The 23,348-nt window shown below is 39.1% G+C and overlaps 2 protein-coding genes across 5 annotated transcripts in view; one reads left to right on the top strand and one right to left on the bottom strand.

The window, feature by feature from the left end:
• Window positions 1-5,246, top strand: part of SREK1 (splicing regulatory glutamic acid and lysine rich protein 1) — a 40,122-nt gene extending 34,876 nt beyond the window's left edge. For all 4 annotated transcript variants that reach the window (XM_056324374.1, XM_056324378.1, XM_056324376.1 and 1 more), the window contains one exon: window positions 341-5,246. In XM_056324374.1, coding sequence (XP_056180349.1) covers window positions 341-493 — 153 coding nt within the window. In that variant the 3' untranslated portion in view covers window positions 494-5,246. The remainder of the gene's footprint in view (window positions 1-340) is intronic.
• Window positions 5,247-13,867: 8,621 nt separating this feature from the next.
• Window positions 13,868-23,348, bottom strand: part of LOC130142446 (interleukin-31 receptor subunit alpha-like) — a 34,744-nt gene continuing 25,263 nt past the window's right edge. Inside the window, exons 14-16 of the mRNA XM_056324396.1 lie at window positions 23,143-23,239; window positions 20,505-20,568; window positions 13,868-17,116 (exon numbers count right to left, since the gene is read on the bottom strand). Coding sequence (XP_056180371.1) covers window positions 16,631-17,116; window positions 20,505-20,568; window positions 23,143-23,239 — 647 coding nt within the window. The 3' untranslated portion in view covers window positions 13,868-16,630. The remainder of the gene's footprint in view (window positions 17,117-20,504; window positions 20,569-23,142; window positions 23,240-23,348) is intronic.

Genomic DNA, 23,348 nt, shown 5'->3' with positions numbered 1-23,348 from the left:
AGCAACACAATTAGCTACATGGATGGAATGCTTATTTTAGTCATGATAATTAGGGGTGTGAGAACCGTGCGCGTTTAGAGACTGCTAACCAATTATATTTCTGCTTTACGAATATGCATGTGTATGGGTTCTATACAAGTAGTGTTAGAAACTAATGAAGTTGAGCAAGATGCATAACTCACATTGAGCGTCTTCTTGACTCCGGCGAACCCTTCTTCCAACAATTGGACTCTACAGGGGTAAAGTTGAAGAGTTGGGGAAGAGTGGTATGGACCAAGATAATCGTACCCTATAATGCTAAGAATATGATTTTTTTGTAAAATGATTTTATCTTTGGTAGGACAAAGATCACACTAAAGAGGATCAGAATTCAGAAACTGACAAGGAAGTAGACAACAGAGGTACACAAAGGACAGATGAAGTCAAACTACAACAGAATGGAAACTGTCAACCAAATGAAGAAAACCTCTCAATTAAAATGCAAGTGGTTTAAAGCAAAGAATGGACCTCTGATTCAACTAAGGAATGAAATCCAAAGCTTTTTATTTCCCAGAATGAGGAAGAAAATGTCAAAGCAATCAACCTGAACATGTTGATAATACTAGTAGCTCTTCCAATTCTTGTGATAGCTTTGTTGTCTTCTTGCTGTAAAGCGAGAGAGCACGGACCAGTAGTTATACCATGAAAAGGCAGATGCCATCAGAACTATTCATCTCTGAAAACCCATGCATTTCCATGATGGCTGTACTTAATTTGTAAAATGATTTGTGTTAAGTTCTGCCATAAGCTGTTACAATTAAGTAGAAACTGAAAGATGTAAACCTGTACTACCCCAAAAAAAGCTGAAGATATGCATTGAAGGTTGTTTCAAATACTGCTTGTTGATGAATTTTGTATTGTTTTACATTGTGGGTTAAAAATCCACAAAAATCTTCAATGTGTACTGTTTGATGTGCTTGGAAATGGTGCATAAATATACACACTTTTGTTCATTGTAAATGACAATTCAAAGGAAAGTTAAGTTCTTAAACGTAAACACAGTTTTATGGTTCTTGCGTTAAATACCCACTGGCTAGTATGTTTTTTTTATTTGCTCAATGCTTGAGATTCTTGGGGTTTATTATTTAAAAAAAATCCTTACTAATACCCCTAAAATTAATATTTCTTTTCAAGTATTTGAACAATGCATGCTACTTTTCTGTTCATAAAAGGAATATTGCCATGTTTTGGATAATAGTTTAGCTTAGTGGGTTATTTTAGGGCTGTTTTGTTTTGTTGTTTTCTTTCGTCCTTCCAGAAGTGAGCATATCTGTATGATATTATCAGAACTTACATCTTGGTTTTAAGCCGTACTGCAGTGTGTCTGTTCAGCTGCAAATAGTACAGGTGCCGTTATGAAAACAATTGTTTTTTTGATTTGTTTAAAAGAATATGGGAGCACAAGCAGAAGCTTTAGTGCCTTCTTAAAATGTGGTATTTTCTAGAAATATCTGTGCTATTACTCATTTTCAGCTAGATCTTACATGACCTCTGTTGCTATTTTGCCATCAACATACTGTAGACAAGAATGCAAGTGATTTGTCAGAACAGTTGTTTGATTCACTTGTTAAAATACTGAAGTTCCATTTTTACTTTTTATTTTTAGGAAAGATTTATAGGAAAAAGCAAAGATGCAATTTGGGGACCACTACTGTACAAAAGTAGTAGCTGAATACAAAGCATTTCTGATCACCTACATCAAAGACAGCCCTTTAGACATTTAATCTACATTTGGATGGCCTTAATTGTTACCTCTTCATCATCATCTCTGATACCTGTTGGGTGATATAAAAGGAATTGTATGCAAAGAAGGGGGGATAAATAATTTGGGGTAAAAAGTTCTAATTTACACAGGAATTATATGGTAGAGATTCTTTTTTCATTCTCTGGGGAGAAAGCATGTAAGAAGAGAGTGACAAAGCAAATATTTTTGTCAAGGTAAAACATGGCTTGTGTTCTCTGAATGAATTTAGTTGGTTACATGATATTTCTTAAGAGTCATACGTTTAACACTTACTTATACCTAAAATTGAGTAGATTATTTTTAATACAACTTAATACAATCAAATGACTTAATTGCCTTACCTCATGGGAAGAGTTATTTCTTTGAGTTAAAAAAAAAGAAGCAAACAATAGCAGTTTGGCTATTTGCTTTCAGTTTGTTTTTCTTTTCCTTTGCATAGTTAATTCTTTAAAAAAAAAAAAAAAAGCCTGTTACAGGGGATGAAAAATTTGCCCAATTCCTAAGGTAATGAAACCCAGTTTGATTGTGAAGCTGCTTAATTACTCTTCATTTTCAATAGGATTTAATGTTCTTGCCACTGTGTACATTTAAGACTATAGGAAATGCTTTACCATGTAAAGTATAGACAGTCATTTTTGTGATGTTTAAGCCACATGCTGTGGGCTGGTAAACAGCTTATTCTGATAAAAGAATGACAAATCTGTATGCTTACAGGAAGACTGTGAAGGATTGTGTCTCGCAACAACAGCTGTCTTATTTATGATGTGTAAGTAGCATAGAGCAAAGAGATTGTTTGTATACTTGTTATCTTTGGTACCATTTCACTAATAAAATTAAGTATTTTAGAGGGAAGTTTCTGCTGGTACATACTTATTAAAGGAATATTTTTAGTTGATTTGGTCTTATTCACGCAGCTTCTTTGATTTGAAATGTGGATACCAGTGAAAATATACATGTATTATTTCTTTGAAAAACTTTAGTTTCTCCTTTGAGAGGAGTTAGAATTCTTGCAGTGTATCGTGTTTCAGCTGAAACTAGTTTGATTTCTGGAGTTCTGTTTTCCTGAAATTGCATGGCTCTATTATGTCAGTTACTGAATATGTAAAGGGTTGTGTACAGTTAGCTAAGAAACATGCCTTTGGAGATTTAGGTAAGGATGGCAGCCGTGCCGGCTAACTTATCACAAGTGTAAATCCATATGCAGCACCTTGTTATGTTGTGTGTAAATTAATGGTTCCCTTACAAAAAGTTTTGTTTCTTTTTTAAGAAGGCAAAAAAACCCCAAACAACAAACCCGTCAAACACACACTTCTCCCCACCTTTAGTCTTATTTTCTTAGAAATGCTGTATTTTCTGGTTTTGCTTTTGCAGGTCTGGGAGGTACTTAAGTTCTGTCTATTCATATTAGGTGTTTTACAGTTCCCCTCTTCCTAAAAAGCCACTCCTAGGGATCTACTATTCTGTAAAATCCCTGTCTCTTCAGAGGGTAGCTCATTTTTAAGCTGGTGGTGTAGCACAGTAATGAAGTTCCTGCTTCCTCCAACAGGATTGTGTACATCATCTGTTAAATGTGTCCATCTTCCACCGGATGTCTATTGCCTTCATTGTTAACATGTTTGCGTGCTAAGCTGCCACATCAGATTATTTGGGTTTGCACTTTATGAGATTCAGCTGAGTGGAGGTTTTGAGAACAGTGTAGTTTGTGATTGCTCTATTGTTTTAAATATAATTTTGAGTCAGCTTTTGTTTGAAAATGTTGTGACTTGTAATTGCTAAGAAAAGTGATGATATAGTGCCACTTTGCTCAGACCATGTGAAGCACGTATGTGCAAGCTTCCATTAGTGACCAGTTATTTCACAACATTGTTTCTGGATAACAGATAGGATTTTTCTTTGGATTTTGAAAGAAGGTAGCAGAAGACAGTTGCTAGCAGATGAAGCAGGATTCCAAGCTTAAAACAGAGGTGATTGTGACATCAGTTCATCAAAGTCAATAGGTTTACACAGGTGTGAGGGGTGAAATTTTGTTTGCAAACAGTGATAGTGTGGTATGTAAAAAAATACTGGTTTTCATATTTCAGAATTAGAAATAAGAGAGGGAAAAAGCACTTCAGTTGGAAACTAGAAACATCTGAAGAATACCTGAGAAATCGGTGAGATGTGGCTTCTGCTTACTTGTTAGTCACTTGCTCATTTTTTTGATGGTGATTTCGGATAGGTTCACCTGAACTAGCTTTACATTAGCTGGTTAACAACAGCAACCGATGCACAGCTTGGTTTCTGAAATGAGCTGTGGCCGCTTGAGTGTGTTTATTCTTCTGGAAAGTAGGTAAATTCTGTAGTTTAGCATGCTTTGCATTGCTTGCTAGTGTTCTCTGGCCCAGTTACCTCTAAGGCAATACCTGAAATTACTTTGAAACACTGCAACTCTGTTTGTTACATGGTAGTTTCTCTATGTTCCCCTTAGCTCGTACTGATACTTTGTAAGTTAGCAGATTTAGGGATTTCTGTGATTTTCTTTTGGTCAAAAGCTATCTCTTCCTTAGTAAAGGCTGCTTTGTATGATACAAGTTACTGTATACTTCATACCTGTCCTTATAGCTGCCTTACCTTTTTCATTCATGTGTGTGACCGTTGCAAGCAGTGATGCCATAATGATGTATGTATCTTCAACTTTTAGGTCTGAAGCATCTCTGCATCACTGTCTTTTTCTTAGTTTGTAATGAAACAAAGTTAGAGTTCATGTATTTCAATTTTGGTAGCCATTCACTTGAGGAAAAAAAAAAGATAAAAACCAGCTTGAATTTTGTAAATGTTAGCATGAAAATTGCATTATAATGGTAAAACAAAAAATCTTAAGGACATGAATTCTGAACAAGGACTTGCAAACTGGAGCGTATTATGCTTCCTGCCTGCCACTTGGTGGTACTTTCAGTTTTGTAGCAGTCTGTTATGCCTTTGGTGTTGTCATAATTTTAGAAGTGAGAATTGGGCTTAGTGGCACAAATGCTGGGATCTGTAAATGGCTGAAATAATGTAAATCAGTAGGCAGTTAGTTCAGGGAGATGTTTTTTTTTCACCAGAGATTGGAGTGTGGACAGTTGAAGTTTGTAGGTACCATTATTACCTAAAGAGAATCTAAAACTTAATTTTATTTGCTAATATGTAAACAGAAAAAGAGTTTTCAGCCTGTATGTTAGGTTTATTTTTATATGTTGAAAAGTATAATTAAAATAATAAAAACACTGTACAAAAGGGAAATTTTTTTATGTACGAGAAATACACTTTCAATTGTGTTCAATTTAAAACTTTTAAAAAATGTCTTTGCATGCAGTGTTTATTTCAAATTCAAGAGTGTTTCATTTGTAGGCAAGTCCTATTGCTGGATCTGAGCACATTAATATGGGGATTTCTTCTGTATTCTTTTCAATATAAAACAGCATAATAAACTTGTCTGACAATACATGGAGCAGCTCCTTTCCCCCTTATTTGAGGAGACACAACTCAAACAATACAGAACTGAAGTGTTAAAGTAAATACTACAGTTGAGGAGCTATCTGTGAACTTTATTTTTCAATTATTTGGGTTTTTTTTAATTAGTGACACTTGGAGTGTTAAGCTTTATACAGGAGAACAAGGACAGCAAAAATTAGCTGTTTATATATTTTCTTCTGGAAATACAGTGCCAACTTTGACACAAGATTAGGGATTTTTGGTGTACAAAGTATGCTCCATACTAATCTTGTTAATAAAATTATTGTTCTCCCATTGAAAAGGTTACATTTGTCTTTTTTGACCTGAAAGACTTACCAGCAATGGGAAAAGAATAATTTAATCTTCCTTTCATTCAGTCCTTGATGTCATTAATGAGGCTGCCAGTCAAGTAGCTTTCTTAAAAGTAGTTGTTGCTCTACTCAATAAAACTGTTCTTAGTGCAAAGATTCAGAACTACTGCTGTGTTGATGAGTAAGTCATGGGCCACTTAGAAAATGGTACATCATAAATACATGATTTTCATAAGGAATGAGTGATCTGCTCTGGAAACATCAAGAGAGAATGTGACATGCACTGTTTAGGTGGTGTTTCAGCAGATCCTTTCTGGTATTTTTCCCCTAGTACAGGAGCTATGACTAATCTGTTCTATAGAGTGTCTAGCACAGTTTGGGTTCAGATATACTTGGGGAACCTAAGCACTGTAGGAGCAAAAATATTATTTCTCTTCTCTAAATTAGATACTTCTGGTAATAAAGTATGTATTCTCAGTTTAGTAAACAGTTAACCAGACTTGTTCCGTGTTGATGGAGTATATTTTTGCATTAATGAAGCAACTATGAAATGGTACAAGTAAAGAAATGTCAGATGCTATGATGTTGTTATTGTTGTAAATCAACAATGTCCCAAAGTTCCAATGGTCTCATAAACTCACTTCCACTAAATTTGAATGACATACAGCAAAAAGGAGTGTGAAGCTTTTTTTTTTTAAAAAAAAAAACCACTACCTCTGCCCCAGAGAGTCAAATGCTTTGTGACTAAGTTTGTTGCCTGATACTGACAAGAACATTGCAGGAAGGGTGCTAAGGGGTTAAGTAATTGACTGTATCATCACAGCTCAGTTGCAAAAAAGGTTTCCCAGTCCCCTGGCTGAGCAGGGGATTTTCTTCTCCAGAGAGAACCACCATAGTTCCACCAAGGAGAGCTTGTCACTTCCAGTGAGTTAGTAAATGTGGCTGTATAGAAGTGTATGTCAAAATTCCTTGTTGGTGGGGGGTGGGGTGGAGTTTGGGGGGGGGTTTTGTTTGGTTTTCTTTTTTACATAGGATCTGGAGTTCATGCAGAGCTTCTGACATTAATGGTATATGTCAATTTATCATCATGGAGATTTTCATATTAAAAGTCACTGTTTTCAGTGCTTAAGCTTCTCTATTGCTTTGTGTAATGTGTAAGAATATAGATAAACAGCGATGATTAAGGGGTAAAAGTTTGAGATGTGCTTCCCAACGGACCTCCCCTAGCTCAGTAGGGATCCTGTGAATTTTGAGAGCAGTCATGTCTGATGAGGATTGTGGCTGGGTCAGCTGCTACTGATCAGCCCATGTGTGGTCTGTATAACTGCATTTCACTGTGCTACTCCTCTGAATGTGAATGCAGGGAAAAACAGATTTGAGAAATATATTGAGATGTCTTAGCAATAGTTCAAAATAATATATTACCTATTTGTATTATGTACTACCTAATTTCCTTAAGTAATTACTCATTAAAAATAAATTATTTTTAGAGGAGGGGACTGAAAACTGAGTTAAAAAGTGACGGTCTTAAAATCAAGGTTTTTTGTGTGCATGGTTTGTTCTGCCTACTTGTTTTAAGGCAACAGGCAAACATGTGGTAGTACTAGTCTTTTGTTAGGTGTGCTGCTTTAGTATCAAACCTGGGGAAGGCTGTGCTGTTCCTGTTTTTCTCCCCACAAAACTTTTTAAAGACAAAACCTAAAAAAACCCTTTAATTTTTACTGAAGTGTAATATTTTAAAGGGTTGATTCAAATTACTGGATTTAGAAGTTCAAATGCATTGGTCCATGAAAAGTAAACATTAAACAAATTTATAATCACCTGTTTTCATCAGATTTGTGTCTTACTGTGGTGAGGTGACCTTTTCCACAATTGTTCCTCTGCTTTGTTCAGTTTTAAGGGGATACTCATTTTACTGTGACTCCTTTAATAAGTCTTAATACTTTTCTTTCTGTTAGCTCAGTGTTTTCTTCACACGTATTCAACTCATGCATCCCAGTCATCCTGCCTGGCCTTGTCAAGGCTAGGTATCTAGTAAGGACTAGACTTGTCTGAACTGTGCTGTAGGTCATCCGAACCTGTGTTACATATCAGCCTCAAGCTAAGGGATCAGTATTTCTGAATGGACTGTAATACACAATATATCGACAGGTGTTAGGAGATGGTATATATTAACCAGGAACAAACATGAGGTGCTTTTTGGTTTGTTTTGGTGTGCCCAGTTAAATTCTCCTCTAGCCAGGGGAGATTTGGGGTAGATACATTATTAAAGAGTTTATTGGGATGCAGAGAAGAGGGGCCGGTGTCTACAATGGGATATTTATGATGTTAATTAGAAGGTCTTATTTCATCCATCCCAAGTTTAATTTGTAACAGCAAGAAGATCCTTTGATCTGTTAAAGATCCTTAGAGTTGTGATGTTTATTCTGTTGCTTAATCTCCAAAGAGGATGGAAAGATGACAGCTGTACACCGATGGTGTGAGCCTGGGAAAGCTGGAGACTGCTTTATAGCGCCATTTCTCAGGTGACGTGAGGCATGCAGTAAGACACTAAAATACTCTGCTCTTCACTCAGCTAATTTTATAATGGGCCTTACAATAGTTGCTTTGTTCAAGTGTGGCAATGCTGAGTTTATTAGTTTAAAGTATACTTCAGAATCTTTTGATGGAAGAAAGTGCTAGACCTTGGTCATTGCATTGCACTGAATTCATTAGAAACGGGCATTTACCGTGCTGTTATGGCGAAGTGAGAGATGGTAGCCAAGTATTATGTAAGTTAATTCACTCTTAACAAATCAGATTCCCTTTGATCATTTTTACCTGGGGTAATTTATAGTTTCTAAGGACTGTAGTAATTCAGTAGGTGATAATAAAACACAGAAATCCTGCTTCTTTTATTGAAAAACTTTCTTTTCTTCTGTCAGATGTGTAAGTATTGCATTAGTAGCTCATAACTGCATTTGGAAAGAGTAGTACATCCCTTTGGAAGTGATCATGTTTCATGGCTTTTGTATCATCCTCTGCCTGTAAGATAAATTGCCTTTATGCTCTTCATTGATAGGGATGAATAGAGAGCTATCAAGAGCATAAAGGCAAAAAATATTATTTTAGAGGCTGTATGAGCCTTCCAGTGTTGGGGTCTGCAGCGGGTCTGCAGATAATTTAGTTGACCTCAAAGACTTAGCCGTGTACCTTTAAGACAGCCACAAATTGTCAGGTATGTAAACAGGATGAGAAGAACCAGAACTTAGAACCGCAGCACACGGGCACCTACAGCAACAGCAAATAGCAAGCCAGAAGAAGGACACAAAAACCTGTCAGGGTCTGACACCCGCACTGTCTAAGATATATAAATAGTTTGTATAAACAATAAAGGCCATTTTGTCCGAACCCAGCCACGCAGACACAGTGTTTTTTTCAGTCTGCCTCGACTTGTGTCACTACATTCCAGATCATAGTTCTTAAGAACTTTTATAAAGTCAGTCAAGCATCATTCCTGTTCACTGCCTCCCCCAAGTTCAGAAAAGCATGAAGAGGTGAGCAACAGTCTGAGCGTGCCAGCTCCACTGTTCTTCATCTTTTGACATCCAGGCACACACAAAAGATGTGAAATGCCTAACATTAGTGGTCAAACATACCTGGCTGTGATAATATGATTACTCTATACCATGTAAACTGTTGCTGTTGCTTGGTGGCTAGCTGACTGCAAGCTGTGACAACATTTGGGTGGAGGGGGGGCTTTGGGCTTGGGGGTGGGGGCTGACAACTGCGTACGATGCATCTCCCCATTCCTTTTTGTGTTAGGAAAGTGTGAACTTGTGTGCTATGAACTATGGGTTGCTGTAACTTTGAGATGGAGTGGAAGACCAGATGTGTGAATCGTGAAGGATGAATGTCTGCACTGGTTGAAGAGTACTGCGTGCGTGGAAGCAGGTTAGCTGCAATGTGAGGCAGAGGGGTGGAAGTAGTTTGCAACGGGGCCCTGCTGTTAGATGGGCACTAGGGCAGGATGCTGATTTTGGCCTTATACAGAAACTTTACCACTGTGATTTGATAACCTTTAACACCAGCTTTCTAGATGGTTTGTGCTGTTCTTGCTTTTGGATCGATGTGCTACTGTTGACAATACACCCTTTCCAGCACAACACTTTGAATCAGTACCTGGAAACCTTCCTTTTTTTAATATCGTTCTGTGTATCACTTACCAAGACTGCAAATTGCAGTCTGGGATTTGCTATACCAATATCTCATTCTGAAAGTGATGCCCTTTATTGCTGAGAGCACAGGCTGGTTATATGTCCTGAGAGAAAAACCTCCGAGAAACGTCAGGCTCCTTAAGGCTTGTTGAAGGAATTATAGCAAGAGAAATGGAAACGTTCCAACCAGAATCTGCCATGGAATTTCAAAAAGTCCAAGTGTGATAACTGGTGTAGGAAGAGCATCTTCTTCCAGAAGTTCCACTGTGCTGCACTGCAGAATGACACTCGGTGCTGCAGCAGCCCCTGTCGCAGTAGCCTTTCAGATACTGTTTGAAACACTGCATATTTAGCGTGCTGCTGGCTTCATTACATGCCTACTGCAAAGCACTGCTATTTTTAGTACCTTATCACTGCTATTTTAGTACCCTAATGCAGTAGGAATCTGCTAAAATGCACTGGAATGTGATGTACCTATTAATAAATAAGTAGGAGATGCTCTGTGTATGGGCTACAGGCCCTTTTTAGTCATCCCTGAAACAGCTTCATTTTGGCTTTGAGGGCATGCCCAGTTCATTCCCTGGTGCCTTAGACCAACGCTAAAGCCGATGTGTGTTGGAGGTTTGCATTTAATGACATGCAGCTAATCAGCTGACATCATGTATTTGACCTGTTTCTTTTGGGTGGGAAAAGGTAACTGAAAATGCTTGGGAGCAGGAAGGTGTTTTTATTTAAACTAAATCAAGAGAAAATTAAGTCAGTCCAAACTCTGTAGTCCGTACTCAACCTATGACTGCAAGGAGAGTTTTGCCAGCACAGAAAAGAGGTGGGACCTGTAAGGTTGGGTGTTGCCGATACGGCACTGGGCAGAGCACCATGGTGCTGGTGGGCAGTACTGGGCTGCTTCCAGGTCCAAGCTGTACCGTGACTGCTAGAAAGACAGACTATTCAAGTGTAAGGGTGTAAGGAAAAAATAAACTGTGTATCTTCCATTTTGTTCCTAGTGCCTGGAACTCTGTCAGTCAACTTGTTCTTTCCATCCAAACCTTCCCTTTTGTTCCTGTAAGCTTTCCATAACCAAACCAGTACTAAAATGAAACCCCCAAAACCAAACCAAAACACAGCTGTCCTTAGAAGTTGGAAACTTACTATTCTGTTACTCTAGTAACTGGTTCTGCAGTGTTGCTTCTCCATGGGCTAGGATTAGCACACGTTTTCATCAGATCTGGAGAGCTGAAACTGAGTCACTTACAGTATTACAAACAAAATAGACTATTTGCCAATAAAGTATTTGATGGACACAGGATTTGAAGTTTGCTGCAACCCTGCAACTTCAGTTACACAAATACAGAAACAGAGAGGAGAAACTGGTGTTCAAAGAAATGTGAGAGTAAGAAACTATCTTACAGCAAATAGCATCAAAGCAATTGTATAATGTGTTTATGAACACACATACAATCCTTTTTAGAATTGAAGGCTCCTTAATAATTCCAACAGAGATATGGCCTATATATGGTGAATTTAAACATACTGTCATAATTTGCTTTTCTTACGTACATTTTACAAAATCCCGAGAGTCTTCTGACCGAAGTTGAATGAATACTGAAACAGGGTGAACAGGTTCATGCACCATTGGATTGCACTTTAACTGATGTTGGAGCCAGGGCTTTTCTCAGCATCTGCAAAATCTCTTTTGAAGTAGTGGAAATTTTTATCTTTCCCTAGCATGCTTTACTAGCATGCTAATTTTCATTGAGCCAGTGTATACCGTTTAAATTTTTTCCTACCTTTTACATTAATGCTCTATAGCATTGGAAGGACATTTGTATGATCCAGCATAACCGGAGAAAACAAATTAGAACTTTACTGTGACTGTGTGCTATTTCCTTTTTAGCTGTGAGGTACTAACCCACGTGGTGTTGAGAAGCTACAATACAGTCTGTGGCCTGGATAAGCAGCTCAGTTATGTACGTTGTATGGGCCTTGGCAATTACAACTGGTTTGACATAGCTACGATAACCAAAAATTGCAGAATCACAGGCAGCCTCCTCTCCAGAAGTGGGTATGTAGCACTGGAATGTAACGCACAGAAGTCAAAGTGGCCACATTCATTTCAGGATGGATGTAACTCACCAAAGCCACCCAGATACCGAACACACAGCCGCAGGTGTTGTACCAAAAGGGGATTACTGAGCCTTATGGATCCTAATCCTGGTGACACCCAGTAACTACACACTTGAAATGAATGCCAGAATGGTTATCTAATTACAAGTCACAAGAAAGGTGAAGGTTGGTGCTGATAGCTGAGTACCTGGACATGAATCACTGCCAGCAAAATTCAACAGTAGCAGTTACTGCTTGGGAAAGGTCAGAGAATACCCGTAAGAGCTTTATGGTTCTGCTACCCATTTCCATACTAGCAACCTACCGAAAACTGGCTGCAGCCTACAATTTTTCAGGTAGAGTAGCATGTCTAGTACTCTCCAGCCTGCCTAGGCTCCAGTGCCTCCAGTAAGGACCTGAGCCCATTTCATCAGGAGTCCCCTGGCAGCACTGGCTGCTGCTGTACCTGTCATTCCTCAGGATTGTCCTCTGTCCTGCCTGTGTCTGCCACTTCAAAAAATCCAGATTTCTGCCCTGGACCAGAGAAGGCTTTGTGCGAGGAAGTTAGAGCACAAGTCTTGTGAGAAGCAGCTGAGGGAACTGGGGGTGTTCAGCCTGGAGAGGAGGAGACTGAGGGGGGACCTTATCGCTCCCTACAGCTGCCTAAGAGGGAGTTGGGCGTTGTAGTGAGGTGAGTCTCTGTTTCTTCCCACACATACAAGTGATAGGATGAGAGGAAATGGCCTCAAGTTGCACCAATGGAGGATTAGGTTGGATGTTAGGAAAAATTTCTTCTCTGAAAGGGTGGTGAAGCATTGGAAGAGGCTGCTCAGGGAGGTGGTGGAACCACCATCCCTGGAGGTATTCAGATTATGTGTAGATGTGGCATCTTCAGGACATGGTTTGGTGATGGACTTGGCAGTGTTACGTCTGTGGTTGGACTCAATGGTCTGAAAGGTCTTTTCCAACCTAAACAATCCTGTGATTCTATTTTATGATTCTATAAAGAACTGAAGGGATCTCTGAGGATGGACGATGTGAACAACCATTTCTAGCATGGCAGGTTGTTTTCAGTTTTATTAATCAAACTGGTGCTTCTGCTGCAGAAACCAAATAGATGTGGGGATAATATTATTCCCTTGCATTGGCATGGAGAGATTTGTCTTAGCAGCAGTCTTCTGTAAGCAGCGCTCAGAAGCGGCCAATGTAAGCTGTCCCAAATTTTATTCCCCATGTTCCTACGGATCCCATCAACACAGTACCAGAACACAGTTAACATCATTCGGGCAGCAGTCACAGGGTGCCATCAAGACAGAGAGATACAGGAAAACCAAGAGCCTGTGCCACAGAGTCAAGTGCTCTGAGACAATGACCTTCTGCAGTTAGAAGGCTTTATGAAGTGCTTCATTATTTTTCAATTTTTGTAGCAGTAACTGGGGTTGACTCAGATTGACAGGATGTCCCTATGCTCTCAGCTTTCAAGAAGACTCTGCTCAAATGCAGGTGCCATTGTCCTATAAAGGTGGCTTTTAAGGTTGCCAAAGTACCTGAAAGGTGTAGGTTTTTAGGGGATTTGTAGATACTCTGTAGTTACTATTATTCTATTTGGTAGTGAAAAAAAGTTCTGGAATATTGTGGTCGCTGCAGTCTCCTGTTCCAGGCTGAGTAGCTGTTTTTCTTGTCTCTGAAACACTGTGATAATTTTCAGTGCTATCTAGCTACTGCACTGTAGTCTGACCTTAAGTGTAAAGAGAAAAAAAAGTGTAAAACCCCCATGTTTCTGTGTCCATACTACAATAAAGTATGCAAGAAAAAATATCTACTGTGGATACCAGAAAAAAAGAGGTATCTACTAACTGCTTTATGCATGTTTTTAGAGGCCATGTTAGAGACTGTCTCTGTAAATATAAAGTACTAAAACACTGTAATCCTGCAGTATAATACTGCATACTATAAATCACTATGCTTATGTGCCTCCAGGCCTACAGTTAAGTGTCTAAGCTTTTACAGTGTCTAAATTGCCATAATGCTAACAGTCATCATCTAGACCTATGCTGACTGGGAAAAGAAAAGGAAAAAAATATTAAAAAATGCTTTGGCTTATATGGTCCTGAGCCTTCATTTTTGCAATTTCACTCCTAATATAACATATATCAAAATCAGGAATACTGAAGATAAGAACACTACTGAAACCACTTGAACAGTACTATAGCACATGAAGTATCTTACATGTTTATTAGTAGAGGTAGGCTTCTGCAGTCATCATACATCTGTATAAGTGCACAGTTTTTCAAACTGCCTGAAGAGGTCAGTTGTAGGTCCCTTTCAACTGAAGTAAAAATCCCCCAAAAAGAACCAAACAAAACCCAAGCAACCAAGCCACAAAACCCTAGTTGTCCCTAATCTGAAGACCTGAGCACTACGCATCTCCTAGGTCCATGGCCCTGAGTAGGTACATTATTCCACCAAAGCCTCATCCTTGTCTAGGTGAAACTGTCTAGCAAGTGTACTCTTTTTCACTCCACATAAAGTTTTCTTTCTTTGCTCTCAAAGGATACATCATGATGGATGAGTTCTTCATTTATATTTAATCTTCATACCAGGGTTTTCTATGTATCTCTCCTTCTCCCAAATGTACAGTTTATAGCCGTTATACAAATAGTGAGTATAGTATTGCTCTAATGAGATCAACTAAGAATTAATTATACTGTGAGCTTTATAACTGAAAGTGGAGTATATACATCCCTTCTATTTGAGGCAAATAGGCCCATGTATACTTTTAGGGAAATTCTTCTGGCCTGATAAGTGGTTTTTCTTTAGCAAAATGTCAGGCAATGGCTAACATCATGAGAGCAATCCTCACTGGGTCAAAAGCCCAAAACTGTCTTTTGAGTTTCGCATTTGAAGGCTGCTTCATACACTGAAATTGCTCACAAGCTATTGGTTTGAGTCTACGTGTTTACTTTATACTTTATATGTAACATAATAATATGTACTGGTTTGGGAGGCACAGAGTAAGAAAAAAATAATTCAATGTTTACAGGGATGAGTAAGTTATTGAAGGTACCAACTGCACCAGTAAAACAAGTTGCTCTGACCAGAAATGGAAGAAATACTATAAGTAAGAAGCATGGATATTTCTCATATTTTGGAAACGGACAAATTAGGCTGTGTTCACGTGACTGCTTGATAATGATTTTATAACATTTGAGGACCTCATTGTCCATAACAGGTTTTCATTTCAACCCCTCTACTAGACATTGCAAGTAGCAACAGCTCCGCTAATAGCGGGATCATTTGTGTTCTCCCAAATTCAAATCAGGCAAAGTCACCTGATCAAAGTTATAAAAACAAAGAAAGAGATTTAAAAGACTGCTTAGACCTTTGAGGTGGTATGGAGAGTTGCTCCTATTACCTCTTCTTTCAATGAGCAGACGTAACAAGGGTGAGTGGTAGGTAATGTGTACATTGCTTTGTGGCAAAACAGTACGTTTTAAGTGCTAAGAAAAAATAATGTGAAACTTTAAAAACCAGTGAAACACAGGTTGGTTCCTGCCAGCCCCAACAGACATAAAGAGATATAAGTAAAGAGAGGGTGACTATAAATAAGGAAAACTAATAAAACTGGTTTTGTTATGGGGCCTCACTAAATCAGTCAAGTGGGGGATATGAAATTTGAGTTTTTTGTAAGCATGGCTATTCTATAACTCATACTGCCTAATATGCATAGAAATATTTGTATAAATGTGAAACACCCTTCTCTCTAAATGAGAGAATTTTGAAAGATGCCTAAGAAGCCTCTGGTGCTTTTGGTACAGCTGACCAATTTCTTTCTCAACAAAATAATTTTAATGAAATGCCCCTTCAACTAGAGACAACCACAATAAACTGGGTCATCTACAATAACTGCAAACCATTAATGCCTACAGAGTTCATGGGTGAGAAGCTGCTGCAAGCTGGAAAACCAGTTCAGACTCCTTGCACCATGGAGATACATAATGGAGTAACAGAGAGAGCATATTATGGAAGACCCTTTTATGCCCTGCATTCCAATGACTCCTCCTCTGTGCAAGCTTTGCATAGATAAATGTAGGAAGAAATAGCCTTATTTTAATGCGAGTAAAAAAAAACACCCCAGTGCTAGTAATGATACTTACTACCATCTTAATTTACACAGCACTATTCGTCTATGATGAATAAAGGTGTAAATATCTAAGACATAAAGCACTTAATGGTGCTTTACGTATATGGAGAAGCATAATTTTCTATTCCTAAATGCAAGGCTTTTCACTCTTTTGTTAGGCCAGCTTTGACCAGCTGAAAAGCTTCTTTGGAGTGATAGACGCTTTTGCTGGAATTTCTACTGAAGAACTTACCAGTTCTGAAAATCAGGTCTTAAACTGACCACAGTGATTAGAGAACTCCCCTGATGACCAGAACAACATTGTACTTAGAGCAGAAGCCTTGAACTGGCTTCCTGAGCACCCTGGGACTAAGCACCTAGCAGGAGGTACCCTACCATAAGGTTTTCCATACAGTTCCCTGAAAGTTTTGCCTGTGTGAGGACAGTAGGTCTTTACAGAGAGCGACTGTAGTGAAATAGCTAACATAATTATAGCATTGATCTAGTCCACCAAGGAACCTTATTGAGTACAGACTAACTATTGTCACAAGCTCACTGTTCTATATGGTCCAAACGGCTCCATTTAAGCATCAGGGGTTTTGGAACTTGCTTTTATGGTATGGGCAATTACAAAGATGCTTCAGTTTGAATTCACTTGTCCCATGACAGCTGGTCCAGATGGCAAAAGCACTACCTGGCTTTGCTTGAGATAGTCTTGGGAAGCAAACAAAACCTGATGCACAGTTTGTGCTGGCTTACTGCCTAGCTCCATTTCCAGATTGGGATGAGCAGCCTTTGCAGGCACCTTCACTGTCAGACTCATCAGGGCTTTCTGGCTGAACTCCATGCTGGTGTAGTCACTCAAAAGTGGTACTGTAATGGAAATGATTCCTTCTTCTTCACTTGTAACTGCTTCTTCAGGGATTTCTTCATGCCTTAGGCTTATGTCTGTGTTATTGCTAGGTTCTTCTGACTGGCAAGTGTCACACTTGCTGTCTTCTCCACCACCTGTGAAGAGGTCTAGCTTCAAAGAAGCCTTTGACTCATGCTCTATGACATAAAGGCTGGTGGTATCATTGTCTGACAGGGCCTGAAGCAGCGACTTTGAAACAGGTTTCCAGCTAGTCTGCAAGACAAAAATAAGGAGAAAGAATAATTTTAGCACCATACCTCTGCTAATTGCACTCAGCAATTTACTGAAATACATAACAAAAGACTAAAGCTAGGAGACAGGCAACCTGGTCCTGCCTATATAATAATGCTAACTAATGCATTTCATCTCATCTTATTTTTTTTAAAAAAACAGGGAAGAAAATACTTATTTCCTTAATTCAGAGGCTCATCTTCTCCTCTCCCATACTATTTAAGCAAAGGTTTTCTTGTTTTTATGTGTGCTTGGGACAAAATGTAGTGGTGATATAATGTTAGCTTTGTGATGTGCTGTTCTGAGACCCACAGCTTTCAAAAAGTTTAACAAATGTGCTAATACAAAAAGGCAGCAGCTTGAGTTGAACAGCAGCCAACTAAGCTTCGGGTATCAGCTGCTGCAAAAAGTTTGTTATTCAACTTAATGCCATGTTGTGATCTAAGTGTATCTTGGGTTATCAGCTTTTGCAAATTCTGGATGATTAAATGGAGAATAGTTTGCAACACCAAGCACCCTTCTTTTCTATTTAGATTGTTCTGCTGCATTTGCCCACTTTTGCCATAATTTTTTTAAAATTATGGACAGGGTGATACAACTGTTAGCTTCCTCCCCACCTTTTTCCCCCTCCCCCCTCTTCAGTTGCTCTGAATTTGTTTCACACATTATGGTTGTTGGGTTTTTTTTGTTGCAATAAATAAATAAGTATAAATTGTTTTTTATTTTCTTTCTTGTGGTCTGGCTTGGAAAGGAGCATGTTGTTCTTTGGAATCTCAGCAATCCCAGATAAAATATCTCAATTTTTCTTTGATAATGGGATGAGTTGACACCTCTAGATGGTCAGCTTTTGCCTTGTTTTGAATGAAGACCTGTGTGATACTTATCTCCATTATCATATTTATTATGAATGGGAGCCTGAACTCTACACCTACCAAATCTAAAATCAGTTCTGTGTAAGCTTCTGTCTGAAAGAGGCACTAATAGGTGAAGAAGGAGAATATCTGAAGAATCTTGTCTAAACATGAAGAACAGGACACTGATGGGGTGGCTGGCTGGCCACATTAGTTTCCATAGTTCATTTTCCTGGCCTCTGTGTTCTGACTGAATTGAGAGTGTCCCCACTTGCGCCTGCTGCTCTGTACCATGGGATGTTTCATTGCCTTAGACTGCAGTAGAGAATGCTCTGTCTGGATTTAAAGTACAAATTTTCTTGGCACCTATCTGGACTGTATGTGTGTTTCTGTCAAGAGTTGCTACATTGCTCAACTAACCTGATGGGGTTCAGTTGAAACAACCTACAAATAGAATAAAAACACGCAATACACTAAGATTTATTCCTTGGTTCTGTTTTACAGGGAATACCTTTCTCTACATTTCATGAAATCTTCATAACATCAAGTTACTTCTAGACAACATATCTGGTAACTGCTTTATTGTCCTGTCTCCTCACACAGAGCTTTTCCTGTTCTCCCCAAAACCCTTATCTGATGTGTTAGTTCTGTTCCTGCCATGTTATCAACATTACAGTATTTGTCTACCAGACTTGGCTAATACAGTCATTATTTCCCTTTATAATCGCTTTGCCTTTGCAGGCACAGTTAAATGCATTTTAAATAGGTATATTTTGCTTTAATGTATTTATGTCGAAGTGGTACTCTGGTTCATAAAACCCATTTGTCCTTTCTATAACATGCAACTTCAATGTTTTTTACCTGCACTGCTTCACAATGACAAATTATTCTTTGAACCTGTTAGGTTATTTTGGCTGGTAGTTACTCCTTTCTTGCTGAACTTCTATCCTGCAATTCAACTTCACCCAAGATTATTACATTGAAACAGCTTCAGGTCTTGCATTTTCTTTAAGGCTGAATTTCCCCAAATGCTGAATATACTGGATTCCTTATTTTTTTTGCCTTTGAGAAGTTTTACTTCAAACAAGTATTGAATCTGCAGGTCTCCCACTTTCTAAATGCATGGTGGAGAAGAAGTAAGAGGATTAGGTGGATTTATTTTTGATGGAGTGGTCAGTGAGGGACATCTGGATCCCAGCACTGAGAACTGGAAGTTGCTTGGTGCTCATAAACAGATCAGTTTCTTTAACTGAACAAAACAGTGAAACTGCAATCTTCTAACAGCATCGCTGACTTTGTACAGCTGTACATTTGTACATCTGATCCTCCTTTGTTCGGCATTATCTGGCTTTGGCAAAATGACTATCTGATACTACCTCTGAGCTCATCACTTCTTTATCCACATTTAGGTGGAAGAAAGGAAGAAAGCAAGCAAGGAAGTCCTTGGAAGTTCATACTTGTTCTGTTGAAGGAAGCAACGCTGATGTTCAGCAGAACCTTTGATTATTAGTAGCTTGTCATGTTGCTGATGATTTCACACTGTGTCCTAGATTTGGCCATTGTCTAGCTTGTAGATACCTCCCAGCTTCTGCCTGATCTTTGACTACATAGATAGAAGCCTGCTTTGTTAAAGCTCACAAGCTGGCTTGAGAAACTAGATCTATGAGTGCCAGATTAAGTTCAGATCTGCCAGAAAAAACAAAGACATTTAAAAAGGAAAGTAGTGTAAGTTCCTGCTCCAAAAACATAATGGTTAGTGGTCTGTGACTGGGCAGATAAACTGAGGTGCCCTAGGGGAAGGACTGAGTATCTGGTGTCAGCAAAACTGAAGCAGAAACTTGTTTAAAAGGGAGGAGATAAGGAAAGGAAGATTCAAGTAAGTCCACTAATAGGCAAAAGTGAATAACATGGTCCCCAGCAGCCTCCTCTAACAGCTGATTTCTAGGCGTTTCTTCAGTCCTGAAATTTAGGTATCCTTAACAAAGCATATGGGAAAGCTGTGGGCAAGATTTTAACACATACTGGCTGAACCCTGGTGCCTGCTGACTAGTAGGTGCCCCCCAGCCAGCTACCAGCTGACCAGTTAGAACCCGGGATTGCTCTGGAGGCAGGTAGTCTTTCCCTGACACTTCTGTGGAAATAGGCCACAATGAGTTGTATTTTGCATAACTTGTACTTGATAATCAGTTGCAGTTGTTGAAAACTGAATTTCTCTGTTTAGACTCTATCTTCCCCTATCCAAATTTGCTTTGTTCTTTTAACAGCCCATACCTTTAAGTATGTTCTATAATGTTCTCAAAAAGTCTGAGAACCTTTATTAAAATAAAAAGTGCAATGGACTATGCCTAAACAACGACCCTCCCCCATGCTATATTTCTAATATTACCTTAGCTTCCCAACTGTTGATATTAGACATTTACTAGGGTGAAGTGTGAAAAGACTAATAACTAGCATTACTGATTAATCAGTAGAAAAGATCTCCCTTGTGTATTTTTTCACACCATCAGAAGAGTACTTGCCATATCTTGGAGTGCACTGCTATTTCTTGGACTTGGTACACTGGGCCAGCATGATATTTTCAGCCTGAAAAAAATTTTCTTATTTTATTGTCAGGTTAAATGACTGATATTTCCTATGGATTTAAATTAACTACCATTTATATGTAACATTTTATTGCTATTTTCATGACCATCAAACAAGACATTCTACGATGACTATTAAGCACGATGTCAATTAAAAGCTGAAGACCAAGCTTGGTAGTCTATACTGAAATGCTGAATTAGTGACGATTAGCATCTTTGTTTAAGGACAAAGAAGCTGTGACAGGAGCTGGTGATGTTGTCTTTTTCTATACCTTTAATCATGGTATATTCCTATTTTGCTATCATTTCAACAAAACCTCCATCTTCCCTGAGGACTCTGGAACATGTAGGATGAAGTTTGATTTAGTATTTGCTCCTGGGCTTATATTTAGAAGTTTACTTTCCCTCAAACAAAGAGCAAGCTATTGCAGTTTTTAGCTTCTGTACCACGGCACTGGTGGCCTGCAAGAGGCTCTGCCTGGGACCTGCAGATGAGAACAGGGGGGACACTACAGGTCATGCTCTTCCCTGATTGTTTTGAGTCTGGCTCTTTCTGAGAGCTATTACATACAGTATGTCACTGTCTCCCCTGACACAAACCTAAACACGCCTTTAGTAAAAGCTCACACCTGCTGCTTCTGCTGTAGAGGAAGGGGTGTGTAAGGCAGAGCTGAGTTTGCCCATTGAGCTGCTCAAATGTGTTTAAGCTGGCTGCTTGTCCACAGACCTCTCATCATAGTCCTTTTTTCAAGCTCCTTCCTTGCACCTGGGGGGCTCAGAAACAGCAAAACTGCTACCAGGCTTCTATGATCTCCAGCATCCCTGGGCCACCATGGGCACCACCCTGTCAGGCATTGCCCTCCCTGGCCCTTCCAGACAGGGTGGGCTGTAGTGGTGACCTGCCCATCACTTCTGACATCCCTGGGATGCTGGGGCTGGCCCCAGGCTGGCAGGGGCCAGCTGTGATTTCCCTGCGGAGGGGCAGCAGTGGACCGGAATGAGAATTTCAAAAGGAGTTTCTGCAGAGCTGACTGATCCCATTAGCATCAGTCACTCTTGATTGTTCATCATCAGCTCCTGTGGGAGCGGAGTGAGCACACCTCTTGGCACCCCCCTGTGAGCTTTGGGCAATGACTCACTTCCATAGGAACCTGCCCTGGTGGTGACTTCAGTGTTAGGTTTTCAAATCAAATGTGTACTTTATTAGCTGTAAGTTATTTGCCCCTGTTTAGGCTGTGTTTTGAGGTGAAGCCTGAGGCTGTAGAGTTACTGGATGTCCTTGCTGATCCTATGAAGTTGAGTGTTTGGCTGGCTGGTCAGTCTTTTTTCTACAAATCAAGCAGGCAATTGAGATGAGGGGATCTTGGGACCCTTTGCCTCAGTTCCAACTGTTCAATACTACTACATATTTAATTGCAATTTTGTAGTGTTACATTGGGCTTCTGTGTGCTGTTTTTCTATTTGCCAAAAATTCTTTCCTAATGGGCCTAGACAATGAAGTGTGATCTTATATTTAACACAATGAAGTTTGCCGTAAGTCAAAACGTCTGTGTAGATCTCAGAAGTTCTTGTTAAAAATACTGGATCAGTTATAGAGCAACTTAAATTAAAATCTGAAAAAGAAAGTGCACAGGAGACTGAATGTGGAGTGTGGTCTGTTTCCCAATGGCAAGGGCAGTTTATCCTGATGCATAAGCTGAAGAGAGCTATGTAATGATGTATGGCTTTAAAGCCATGGATTGTACTGTCTGTCTGTTCTGTCCTTTAGCAGTTGTGCTTTCAGCTTCTGAGGCTGATGCTTTGTAAAAAGGAGAAAAAGAGGGGGCAGTGTTCCAGGACATCAAGATAGTAATATGAACTGTTGTACACAACTAGGTTTATCAGAAAATTAATATTAGAATCCATTACTGTGCAAGCCATTTTTCTTTTAGTGGTAGTGTATGCCCCTAATATTGTATCTCAGATAAATTTGAGGGGGTGGTGTACTTTATTAAAGCAGAGAAGAATTTCTCCTAAAATAGGAGGACCTCATCCATATCTTACAGGGACCCTTATTATTCTGTCTTCTTCCTACTCATCCATCCATTACTCCCTCTCATTATGCACTTATGTGCATAATTTATACAGTTAACATCCAAGTGTGCTTGCAGGAAACTGCTTAGATAGCAACACCAATTTGTGTATGCTGCTGGAATTTATTTTGGTTTTTCAATAGAAGGGACATGATTATCAGCTGGGAATGAAAGAGCAAATAATCAAATGCATGGGTTTTCCATATATGTAACCTATTTTCCACTGTGAGAAATAGTCCTTGCTCTTTTCTAGGGTGTTTGAGACAGGAGGTAGTCAGGTAGCTGTACCAAAACCAAAAGATAACAGGTATTTTACAAACTATTTTAACCAGCTTATAGTGCTTTATAACTGCTCTCCCTGTGTAAATGAGTGTGTATCTTTTGTGTTGTGTGCTTTTTACATTCTATTGCTTTTAATGATAAAAAGGGTCCAGTGCTATTAAACTCAGGGTTAAGCAAAATGGAAGCACTGCTAAGAACTTCAGCCAATATTCCCCCCTTACCTTTTAAGCAGCAGGGAAAAAGCAAGAGGTGCAGAAACAAGAATGAACATCATGCCAAAGGAAAGGCCAGTCACAAAACCTTCAAATTCTCCTTTATCTGATGGGAAATGAAAAGAATGAATCAGACTTACAATATTAGCATAGAAAGGCTCTATTGTCTTGGCAAAAGAAGTATTTCAAACTGAAGTCAAGTCAAACTTTATGCA

The sequence above is a fragment of the Falco biarmicus genome, chromosome Z (genome assembly GCF_023638135.1).
Source record: "Falco biarmicus isolate bFalBia1 chromosome Z, bFalBia1.pri, whole genome shotgun sequence".
NCBI lineage: Eukaryota > Metazoa > Chordata > Aves > Falconiformes > Falconidae > Falco > Falco biarmicus.
Note: the sequence above shows the minus strand (reverse complement) of the source record. Positions and strands in the feature narration are given on the sequence as shown.